Source organism: Caloenas nicobarica, chromosome 4 (assembly GCF_036013445.1).
Source record: "Caloenas nicobarica isolate bCalNic1 chromosome 4, bCalNic1.hap1, whole genome shotgun sequence".
NCBI classification, from domain to species: Eukaryota; Metazoa; Chordata; class Aves; order Columbiformes; family Columbidae; genus Caloenas; species Caloenas nicobarica.
In genome coordinates this window covers 79,501,463-79,513,138 of record NC_088248.1, presented here as the reverse complement: position 1 = coordinate 79,513,138, position 11,676 = coordinate 79,501,463, and the positions used below count along the sequence as shown (strand labels likewise).

General features: G+C 62.6%; 1 protein-coding gene across 2 annotated transcripts; it reads right to left on the bottom strand.

Moving 5' to 3' along the window:
• Window positions 1–3,940: 3,940 nt before the first annotated feature.
• DOK1 (docking protein 1) lies at window positions 3,941–10,676 on the bottom strand. 2 transcript variants are annotated; one of them, XM_065634856.1, is made up of 5 exons: window positions 10,554–10,676; window positions 9,875–10,168; window positions 7,142–7,253; window positions 6,835–7,007; window positions 3,941–5,394 (listed from the first exon to the last, which is right to left on the bottom strand). In XM_065634856.1, the coding sequence occupies exons 1-5, from the start codon at window positions 10,614–10,616 to the stop codon at window positions 4,306–4,308; spliced, it is 1,731 nt and encodes a 576-aa protein (XP_065490928.1). In that variant the 5' UTR covers window positions 10,617–10,676; the 3' UTR covers window positions 3,941–4,305. The 2 variants fall into 2 exon arrangements, with proteins under 2 accessions (XP_065490928.1, XP_065490929.1); XM_065634857.1 differs by having other exon boundaries at window positions 9,875–10,130; window positions 10,554–10,634.
• Window positions 10,677–11,676: the final 1,000 nt, after the last annotated feature.

Here is an 11,676-nt window from a genome sequence, read left to right as displayed (position 1 = left end):
TACACCTGCACAGACACCAGCCAGTTTTTCAGTGCAGACTTGGGACAAGTGCCCCTGGCAGGGCAGGCGCTGAGGGCAGCTCAACTGAGCCAAGGTGTTGGGCGGGTCTCACTGGGCTTCTGGGGACCAAGCACCAGCAGGGGTTTGTGTTCTACTTTGTTCTGACAAGCTGTTTCAAAATAAAGTTATTGACAGAATGTTCCCTCACTGCCTGTAATTCCTAACGTGCACTGTATGCCACAACCCCAGCATCCACCTGAGTCCTGAGAAACGGCTGCAGGTGACCAAGGGCAGGATGCAAACACCACGTTCCCAGGGGCTGAGCAGGAGAGCAGGGCCAGCAGAGCCACCTCTGTTCCTGGGACCCGCTTGGTGACAGGCCCTGTGGCCACCCAGGGCTCGGGGCTGCTCTCCCCCGGCGGCGCTGCACGCTGGGCAGGCTGCGCCGCAGGCAGCTGCTTGGGGTGCGATATCGAGGGCAGGGACCTCGAGAAGAAGCACAGGGATACGGCTTCGTTAGGGCATGCAGGCTGGTAGGTGATCCTGCCTCTCTAATGAGCCCACGGCGTGAGGAGCCAGGGAAGGAGCAGCAGAAAAGGGCAGCAACACACCTACAAACAGCCCAGCCTGGGACGCACAGCCAGACACCGGTGTGAAAGGACAAAGTGAGGCGGATTGGAGGGGACAGGACCACAGGGGATTACCTTGACTGAACTGATGCTGCAGGTGGAAGTTACTTTGACAACCATATCAAATACCAAACCTGGGTAACAAAGTCACCAAAGCACCCTGCCCTTGGGAAGGGATGAACAAACGGGCTTGGGATTTACTGCTGGTAGAAGGAAGCTGCTAAAGGGGAAACTCAGGATGAGGGACTATAGAGGGAAGCAAATCACAAAATGGGGGCCGTTTGGGGGTCTCCATTGAAAAGCTCTCCACCTGATCACCACAGCGCAAGGCACAGCAATAACTGTGCTGTTGCTCTGACCAGCTCTTGAAGCCAGAGGGAACTTGGGAGCTTTCCCTAATGCCAGTGTGAAACGGATACGCTGGCGAACAGTCCCATGCATGCACCATGTAGGGTCTCAAAGGGGAGGAGGTAGCAGTTATAAAAGGACATTTCTTTCAGAACAGGAAACAGAAAAAGGCAGCCCCAAGAGCAGGACGTTGGCTGGGCTTTGAGCACCTCCCAAGTCATTTTCTCCAGGTAAAAATGGCCACCTGGCCTACAGAGACTGAGACTTCTGGTTCTGTCACATCCCAGCTGTGGCTGCTGGCCCGGTACTGACATGTCCCAGCCAACCTGGGGCACGGGCTTTCAGCAGAGAGCGGGGAGGCACCCAGGCTGTCCTCAGATGAGGAACCCTGAGATCCACAGCCCTTGGGCTGGGCAGAAACAAACGAAGCTGCTCGTCCAGGGCCGTTTCTGCAGGGTAAGAAAACAGGCACAGCGAGCGGCCAAGCGTGAGCCGCACCCCAGCACCTCGGCACAGCCGCGATCGGGACTGGCTGCCCAGTAAGGAGACAGTGGAAGAGAGGCAAAGGAAAAGGAAAGGCGGCCACGAAGATCAGAGGGCTGGAGCACCTTCCAGATGAGAACAGGCTGAGTGTTTGGGTTGTTTAACCTAGAGAAGAGAGGGCTCCAGGGAGAACTTAGTGCAGCCTCCAATACCTAAAGGGACCTACAAAAAGGCTGAGGAAGGACTTTTTACAAGGACAAGGAGTGATAGGACAAGGGGTCACAGTTTTACACTGAAAGAGGGGAGATTTACATTAGATATCAAGAAGTTCTTCCCCACGAGAGCAGTGAGACCCCGGCCCAGGCTGCCCAGAGCAGCTGTGGATGCCCCATCCCTGGAGTGTTCCAGGCTGGATGGGGCTCAGAGTGGCCTGGGCTGGTGGAAGGTGTCCCTGCCCATGGTGGGGGGATTGGAACTAGATGATCTGTTAAGGTTCCTTCCAATCCAAACCATTCTGTGAAGGCAGACAGGTGAAACCCTAATCTGGGCAGGAGCCAGAAAGATCATAATCTGCTCCTAAAGTCAGGGGTTCACTGAAGACTTTTGCTTTGGCCACAAGAAGGCTGTGACCAGCCAAAGGCTCGCTCTGCACTTACCTTCTCATGCTTTCCCAAAGCCGCTATTGCACCCGAACTGCCGCCAGAGCAGAGGTGACGCACAGAGCAGCAGCCTGGGAGAGATGACAGATCTGGTCCACAACACCGAGCCAGGACAGACTGGACTGTCTCTCCTACCAGCAGAGACTAAAAGTCTTCCCCGCTGCACGCACTTCTGTCATGTGGCAGGGTGCGTAAATAAAGCAGGTCACACGTAGGAGTGTTCCTTAAGTCTTGCGCATTTATGTTTTAGTCCCAAGACTGCTGTTAGGAGATGATGTCGTTGCTGAAGCAAGAAAAATAAAAACCCTTTCCTACCAGCCAAGAGGAGCATAGGGCTGTGCAGGGACCACTAATGCGGCACAGATGCTGGAGCATTTTCCTTCCTCACCATCACCCCCTTTACCGAAAGCCAGGTCAGCCACTCTGCGTGTCTGTCACACGCAGCGCCACAGGACAGAGTGGATGCCGCGCTGAGATGCAGTGACCACGGTGATGGAGATGCACAAACACCCACGGCCTTATGGAAGGGACAGCCCCAGGGGTCCACTCCTGGGAGGCTGCTCCTCATCGTTTAAAGTCTTGAAGCCTCACACTAGAGACAGGAGCAAGGATTATGGGCAGGGGCCTGGCCCCCCCACTAAGCAATGCCCAGAGCTCTTCTCTGGAGCAGGCGGCAGAACTGCTCTTGGGATGTGTACGAGGACAGGCACACAAGCACGAGACCACCCAGAGCAACCGTGAGCAGCAGATGCCTGCCGCTCGTCCCAGGCAGGAACCACCTCAGCCTCCCTCAGAAACCCCTTCGTCTTTTTCCCTTCCCCTGCAGTCAAACCCCAGTGTGGAAGAGGACCTAGCACAGAACAGCCACAAACTGGTCCCAGCTACAGCTGTGCTGTGTCATCACAGGACTGAGCTCCCCCCTGCACTCGGGCATCAGACAGATGCCCAGCCGGGACTCACCGCCTTGTCACCATCCCACCAGCCCGGGGACCTGATGCTCTAGACTCCCTGCTGGTCGGAGACTCCCGGGTCCGAGCTGGGGCTGCAGGTCACGCTCAGTGCTCTGCACATCGCAGAGCTGCGTGTCAGCCACTGCTCTGCTGTCGGTACCAACGGGCCAGGAAACGTGCAGATGTCATCGGCAGCCCCAACAAGGCTCAGGGACAGCCGATGCCAAGGCACCACTCTAGCCCCGCGCAAAAAGGACATGGCATCTCTCAAAACCATTACCAGCACCAAAAGGACAAGCTGTTTTATCCCCTGCACAGGTTTCTGCCCAACCACAGCCAAACCCCAGCACAGACCACACAGCACAGATCACAGATTTTGCCACTAAAGTCAACAGGACCCAGGCTGGGCCATCCCAGGCCTTTCAAGAGCAGCTGGGAGAGGGGGAAACCAGCAGAGGGATCGGGGTGGGGAAGGAGAGGTCTTGTGACTGATCCACAGTCGCTGAGCTGCAGCAGAGCTGGAGCCGGGCCCTGCCCAGCCTTACACCCAAAGACCCACACGTTTTCAGGCCATCACAACATTCTGTGTCCCGATCAGCACATAAACATATCTGCAAGCCTGACTCTCACAACCCCTAATCCCCTGACATCAGGACATCCTACCGCAGCTGAATGCAGCACGTGCTTTTCTCTGCGGTCCCCTCTCAGCTCAGCAGCTCTGGCGCAGACACAAACGTGCCAGCACGTCGGCACGGCTCAGCCGGCCGCCCGCTCCGCAGCACCGCGCCAGCACCGCGCCAGCCACGGGCCTCACAGCCCAGACATGCCACAGGCAAACGCTTCATTCTGAGACACACAGATTTTAATATTAAAATAATTTTGTATAAAAATACTTTTGGAAACTGATGGCAAGCAGTCTCCCATGCACCGCAACGGGTGTCTCGGCCCCGCGGGCTGGTCAGAGAGGGAGCCGGAGCAGCAGCGGCAGGGCGGCCCTGCCAGCTGGCCGGGGTGGCAGCGGAACCAGCTCCCGAGCGGGGGACACGCTGGCACCCGCGCCGGCCACAGCTGTGCCGCTCTCACTGCGGAGAGGCCCCCAGGGAGACGCAGCCCTCGGGGGCCCGAGCCAGGGCAGACCCAGCCCCAAGCCACGCCGGGACCTGGGGCCAGCAGCCATGGCCACCCACGAGCAGCCCTGGCCCCAGCCCCTCTGGGCAGGTATGGAGCAGCAGCACGCTAAATCTCTCCCAAGTCCTCATAGACGGGTGACAAGCTGCACTCATCCACAGACTGCTCCTTCTTCTGCTTGTGCTGGGGCTTCACCACCCGGCTGTACAGCCCCTCCACGTTGTTGTTGTTGTTGCTGCTGTTGAGGCTGGGTTTGACAACCCCCTTCTCCGGAGCAGCGTTCCCCCGCCGCCGGCCAACGTCCCTGCTCCGCTCGGCGCCTTTAGGGACAAAGGCTGCCTGCGGCTTGGGGGCAGGCACCGGCTTGGGGCCCTTGGCCTTGGCCTGGAAGGCGGGTACTGAGTAGTCGTCAGTGCTGGGGTTGTAGGGATACTCGTAGCCGCTGTGGTCATCATGGCCCTGGGTGCGCCAGGCGTCGCCTGCGGGCCGCGCCTCGTCGTAGATGCAGGCGGCAGGGGGCAGCGAGCGGGGGGCACGGCCCTCGGGCTCGTCGTAGATGTGCTCCCTGCACGGGGGGGCCGGGCTGGGCCCCTCGGCCCGCGCCCGCTCGTACGCGACCGAGTACAGCAGCGCTGGCGGCCGGAGCTTCGCCTCGTCCTTGGCCCCGCTGGCGGGTTTGCTGTCTACGGGGTCTGAGTACAGCGGGTCCGGCTGGGGCCGCGCGGCCTTCACCGAGTCCAGCGGCTCCGAGTACACGCAGGATGGGTCCTCGGCCGGCAGCACAGCGCAGGGCGCCGTGGGCAGCGGGGAGCGCGGAGGGGTGCTCAGCACTGCGGGCTTGGCTGGCGGCACCGGGAGCTCCGGCAGAGTCCGGGTCTTCAGCAGAGACGCAGCATCTCTCTCCTCCGCCGCCGCTCCGGGTCTGGGCGCCAGCCCCGCTTTGGGTGCCGGGTTGTCGTCCCCCTCCGCGGGCAGCTCCAGGCTCAGGGAGTCGGCCAGGGCCTGGCGGAGCAGCACCACGCTGGGGCTGTCCGAGTCCAGCGAGCCACAGCTCTGCCGGTTCTCCTCCGCCTGCGCCTTCTGCTCGCGGATGGAGGCTTCCACCAGGCGGAAGATCTCGTTGCCCTGCTTGGTCTCAAAGGTGAAGTTTCCCGGGCCGGAGTCGCAGCGCCTGCCAGCTTCAAAGGAGAACATCACCTGCGGGGGAACGAGAGGGTTAGACCCGCATGCTGTGTGGGCTGTGAATCCCGCCGAAGGGCGCATGGCTGCGGCGCTTACCCCACACGAGACTTCACTGAACATCCCGCTCTCCCACTCCCCACAGCGAGGGCTGCGGCTCAGCCAGCACCGCCCCGGGGACACGCTGTGCTCGGGGAGGCTGCGCTGCCCAGCAGCCCAGAACAAGCATGAAATTGGAGCGGGACGCACACTCGAGGGGACGTCCCTATGAGACGCCCCAGGGTCAGAGCTGCAGGTCCTGTTGCCTCACCTGAGCAGTTCCAGCACCTGGCATCAGATAGCATAGGAAATAATATACAGTTAGCTCTGAGAATGGAGCAGGGTGAGAAGACGAGTGACAGCTCAGCAGGCAAAACTATTATGGGCACCTTGGGTAAGTCAGCATTAGTCAGGCAGAAGGGAAGCAGTCCAGGGGCGGGAGATACAAGACGGAGGAACATGGCTTTCCACAGGAGAACGGCCAGAACCAGCAGTTTGGCTACCACTAGCAAGCAAAGCATCTGCCTCGTCAGTGTTACTCTGTTAATGGTATAAAGCACCGTGAAGGGAAGTCTTGCACCAAGGCTGTTCCTCAGGCCTGAACACGGCCCCTCCTGAACCTCAGCCCCTGAACCCAGGGGGGTTCTCTGCCTCACCGCATCTCCTGCAGGCAGCAGCAGCCTCTGGGGCCAGACCCTCGTTTGTGGGTCAGTGCTGCCAAACACAAGCCAGCCTGCTGTCACTGCGTGGGGACGGGGGTGCAGCCGCCTGCTCCTCGCAGTGCGGTTCTCATCCCGCCCCCGCCACAGACCCTGCGGACGAGCCACACGCCTCCTCAAGAGCGGCTCAGCTTCTGCTTCTGTTTTGATAAAGTGCCACAGAACACACCGCCAGCAAACTGCAGCTGACACCGTCACTTCTATAAACAGCTCTAGGAGCCACTTCCTCTCACCCAGTGCTACAGATGCCTCTTGCGCTCCAGGGAGCAGCAAGTCAGACTGGGGACCCACTGCTGGAGGGCACTGGAGAGGGGACACAGTTCAGCCAGGCTAAGAGCAGCATGCCCCATAAGGCAAGCAAAGCCAGAGTAACTGGTGTCTCACACAGCCCTTCCTGCTCTGGCCACCGTCCTTCAGAGGGATGGACGGAACCCAAGGCAGAGCAAGGACTGCAGGGAACCGCGGTCCCTAGAGGCCGGGGACAGCTTGTGCACAGCGCAGAGGGACAGGCCAGCCCACGGCACGGGCTGCAGAACAGCGGCAGCACAAGGACCAGAGAGGGGCCCTGCACAGCCATGCCCTCGCAGGGACGGCTGTCCCGCCAGCCCACGCTCCTGCGTGGTGACAGGGGCGGGAGCTGAGGGCAGATGGGATCACAGATACCCTGGGGACCCTGCCATGGGCACCCCCCGACTCCCACCTTGTCCCGGCCATATCTCCGGAGAAGCCGATAGGGCCAGACGTAGAGGGTCTCGTTTGTCCGCGGGTCCTTCAGGACGAGGCTGTCACGCTCAGCCTTGAGCACGTAGGCACCACGCAGCTCGCACCGCTCCGCGGCCTCGGTCCGTTGCACCGTCACCCAGAAGGCGTTCACTGCGGGGACAGGGACGCCCAGGGGATGGCAGAGGAAGCCACGTCCCCAGGCGAGGCCTCGCCCTGCCCCCAGAGCCCCGGGCAGCAGCAGGACAGGCCCGCAGAAGGTGGCCCAAGGTCAGGGCAGGTCCCACCTTCGTCTCTGGAGCAGTAGATGGAGTTCACGGCCATCTCCAGGGCTGGCACCTCCCCGCTGCCCTCTCTGCCACGCTGGGCCGCCACGTCAGCATTGCTGGGGCCGTTTCCCTGACAAGGGAGAGCAGATCAGCCCCGGCCCCCAGCTCCCACATCGGCCCCCGCACCCCCAGCCCCGTGTTGCCTGGGACCCACCGCCCTCCCCGAGGGACCTGCCCGGCCCCGCACAGCTCGGCCATCCTGCAGCCATTGCCGAGCCCTTCCCCGCCCAGCGTCAGCGCCCAGGTCCAACATTAACACCGATGAACGGGGCCAGGCAGCACGGGGGGGGCCCTGGAGCTCCTGGCAGGACCCTCGGCCCCAGCCAGGCAGTGCATTGAATGACGTGCAGAAAAAAGCAGTTACACCAGCAACCCTACCCTGCAGACCCTGCCCCAGCGCAGCACCAGCCAGCACTGAGATGTGGCCTCCTGAGGGGCAGCACCTGGGGGACCCGTGTGCCCACGGTGCTGATCATCTCCCCACTCCAGCACAGCCGTGCGGCTGCTGTGGTGCCGGGGCAGAGAACAGCTCTGCTTCCTCACCGAGGTGCCCCAGCACGGCGACACCGATGCCCAAAACATCACATGGGCCTGGCACACTGTCCCAGCACCACGAGCAATGGAAGGAGCTGAGGGGATGACCCGGTAACGTGAGGGTCTGTGTCCTGCTCTGCACAGGCAGGGGGTGGTGCCAGTACCAGTGCTCAGCCCACAGAAAGGAAGCAAGCGCTTCTATTTTAGCGCATGCAGAACTGAAAGTGCAACGCACACACTGTCAGCAGCTGTGCCCTGCAGCAAGGTCCCCTAACGCGGTGCTACCACCGAACAGCAAAGATCCTCCTCCAGGAAAGCCCCATGCGAACCAAAAGCTCCCAGACACCCAGCGAGAGCTGCTTCAGCAGACTCTGCACCATTGTGTGAGGGTCTGTATTCGGACAGGAGCCGGAAGCTGTTTCTCAGGGTTGCAGCAGAGTGTGTCTTGCAGAAGACATACAGACATTTCAACTTAAAACTCAGTCAGACGAGCTTCTTAACTAGAGAAAAGGCCCAAAAAGGGCCATCGGGCCCCCTTGTTTGGCCCCTACACAGAACGTGGACTGCTACATCCTCGTGTCCTTAGAGCTGACAGCAGCAGCTCCTGCTCAGCTAAAGCCTCCAACGCAGCAGCTTCCAGCCTGCGATCGGGAAGTCGCGGGCCAGCCGATCTGCTACAGCCCTTTAGCGCTGCGTTTGACTGCACCTTCCCTCAACTTCAAAAGAAAAAGAAATTCTGTTCTGAACTCCAAACAACTTCTAGCCCCAGTTCCCAAGCTACTGGACCCTGCTTACCCTCTGGGCAGCAACAAACAGGACACAAACTCATACTGTCCATGCAGATGACCAGAAATCACAACTGAGGATCTTCAGCTTTTTGCAGAGAGGCCACAGGCAGCTCCTGCGCCTCCTGCTCCAGCCCAGGCCTCTCCGGAGCACATGCCATCCCTGCAGCCTTTCGCTCACTGCTCCCTAAACCATCAGCTTGTTTCTGGACCTCAAGCACGCCGGCTGACAGTGACCATGTGCAGGCAGGCGTGAGCACACCCTGCTCCGATTAGATGTCACTCTGCAGCACCCCAAAGGCACATGCTGTGTTCCTGGCCCAGGACAAAGGTTGTAACACCGTCTGCACCAAACAGACACCGGCACAGACATGGAGTAATTTCCAGTATCACACCAGTGCCTCTTGGCCTGGTCAGCAGGGCTCTTACTGCACAGACACATTTGGCTTCACAGCAGACTGCAGGGAAATGCAAGCAGAGGGAAAAAAAAAAAAAAAAAAGCTTAAGATAAACCACGCTCGGCAAACAGCCAGGTCCTTGTGGGAAGACCCTGTGATGAGCAGCTGTGCAGCCAGCCATCCTGCAAGGCAGCCCAGTGCTCAGAGCCTGCAATGGGCTAGAGCACAACCTAGCGCTCTGCAAACATCCAGGAGCAAGAGCAGGGGACCCCGGGGCAGGGCAGGCACGGGCTGCTCTGCAGAGCCATGGGGATCACTGTGCTCGCGGGCCACCTGCGGAGCAAACTGCCCTCGCAGGGAAGGCTGCAGAGCTGACACAAGGACACAAGATAGAGGACAGGGAGGCGGAGGGCTGTGCCGCAGGCTCAGCACTGATGGGGCATTTCCAGCAGCGGGCAGGAGCGAGACCCAAGGCTGGGGCTGGGCAAGGGGCTGCACCGGCCCTGCAGCTGCTGGTGCTGCCGCCCAGGAGCCAGGGGGTCCCAGAGCCCGGCTCTGCAATGCACTCGGCCCCGCGCCGCGCTCGGCCCCGCTTCCGCCGCCGCTGTGGCAGGAAAGACAGCGGTGTCTGTGCCAAGAGGAAACGCTGCTCAGTGATCACCAGCCCCCGCTGGCTCTCTGCGGGGCGTGAGGACAGGCTCCCCACTGGGGGAGAAGAGCTCGACTTGAAATCCTGAGCTGCAACCAAGAATTACTGTCAGCACACCAAGGAGTCCCGTAACCCACCCAGCTGCTGGCACAGCAGGAACTACCAAGAGGGAACTGGAGTCCCGGTGCCCGGGACCACCCCTGCATGCCATGGGTCACCTCCCGCTGTGTGGGAAGGGGTCGCACCAAACCCCCAGCACCCCCGGCCCCCTCCTCCCGGACGCCCCAGCCCGGTGCCCGGGCTGCCCCCCCGGTCCGGTGCTCACCGGGAAGGCGATCTCGCACAGCTTCGCCACCCACTCCTCGCTCTGCTGCTTCTCGGCCGCGAAGAGGTAGCTCCTGCCGCTGGTGTCCAGGCGGAACACGGCGGTGCCGGCGCGGGGGCCGCTGTCGGGCACCGGCCCCACGCTGGTGCAGTCCGCCAGCCGCACCACGGTCCGCGCCAGCCGCCGGCTGCCCAGCCGCTCCGGCGACAGCGGCTCCTTGCAGTCGAAGAACTCGAGGCGGGCGACGCCGTGCTGGCTGGCGGGGTACAGCACGAACCAGCTCCGCTTCCAGCGCTGCAAGCGGCGGCGTCACCGCGGGCCGGGCCGGCGGATCGCGGCGGGGCCGGGGCTGCCCCCGCCCGGCCCGGCCCGCGGCAGAGACCGGCCCCGCCCGCGCCCGCCGGTCCCCGTGCCCAGACAGCCCCGGGGGGCCGGGCGCGGGTACCGGCGGCCGCCAGAGCCCCGGCGCCACTTCCCCAGTCGCCGGGCGGCGCCCGGCAGCGCGCACCGCCGCGGCGGCCAGGGCGGCCGTGGGCAGCGGGGACGGCGGGCCCGGCCCGGGAGGCGGCACGGGGCGGAATGGAGCCCGCCGACCCCGGGAGAGAGGAGGGAGGGGAAGGAGCCCACCCGGCCCGGCCCACCCCCCGCCCCGGGGACGGCGCGTGCCGGCAGCACCCACCTTGGTGCCGAACTTGTGGCTGTGCTGCACCAGCAGCGGCCCCTCCTTGGCCGGCGGGTCCATCCCGCGGCGCCGGGAGACGCGGGGACACGCGGGGACACGCCGCGCGCTTCCGCACGCGCCCGGGGGTGGGGCCGGGGCGGGGCCGCGCGAGGGACGCACGTGCGGGCGGAGCGGGGGGGAGGCGCGCGCGGCGTGTGGTCACGTGTGCTGCCGCGCCCCGGCACGTGCGCGCGGGGCCCCGGGCCGGGCCCGCGGGGGGGGGGCGGGGCCGCGGGGGGGGGGGCCGGGCCGCGGGGGGGGGGGCGGGGCCGCGGGGGACCCTCGCGGCGCTGGCCCGTGTCCCTGCAGCTGCGGCCCCCGGATCGCGGGAAAAAAAGGAAGCGAAGATTTAGGGGCCTCTGAGCTCAACTCCAAAGCCCAAGAAACCCACAGAACAAATCCCCAGGTGCTCCCACAGACAACAGGGAAAAGGAAGACTCAGCAAACACACCAGTGTGTGTGTGCACATACGCAAGCACATCGCAAGAAGAGCCAGAGGCCACGAATGCATTGCAAAGAGCAAGTTTTATTTGAGTTACCTCTCTACCGGGGATCTCCGAAGTCGCACCTGAGCTCCCAGGCAGAGGTGACACAAGGGGGACGCGGGCGCTGGTCAGCTCAGCCCTGCTGGAAGATCGCTGCGCCCGCTGAGCTCGCCTGCATTTCACGGCTTCAGGCCGGCGCAGCCTCCCGCTCTTGCTCACAACACAGCAGGAATCTCAGACATAGCGATAAGGTGCCTAGAGCTTCTCACGGGCCTATGTTATCTAACACAGAGGTTCTACTCATCAAGCACACAAGGCCAGTAAAATAATTAGTGTGATGTATGTGCTTTTTCTACAGACAGGTGCAAGTCACTTGGGCGTATTTACACTTAACTAACCTCCTCGCCAAATCTTCCGCACCGTTCCCATACATTGTGCACAGCCCTGCCTGGCCCTGTCTGGCAGTCTCCGTGGACAGGGCGATGTCACCCACATCTCCCCGCTCTGGCCGAGCCGTGTCCCGGGCACTGCGGCGGCCCCGGGTGCCCCCCGCGCTGCCCCCGCCGTGGCGGCCGCTCCGGTCTGCCCAGCAGCCT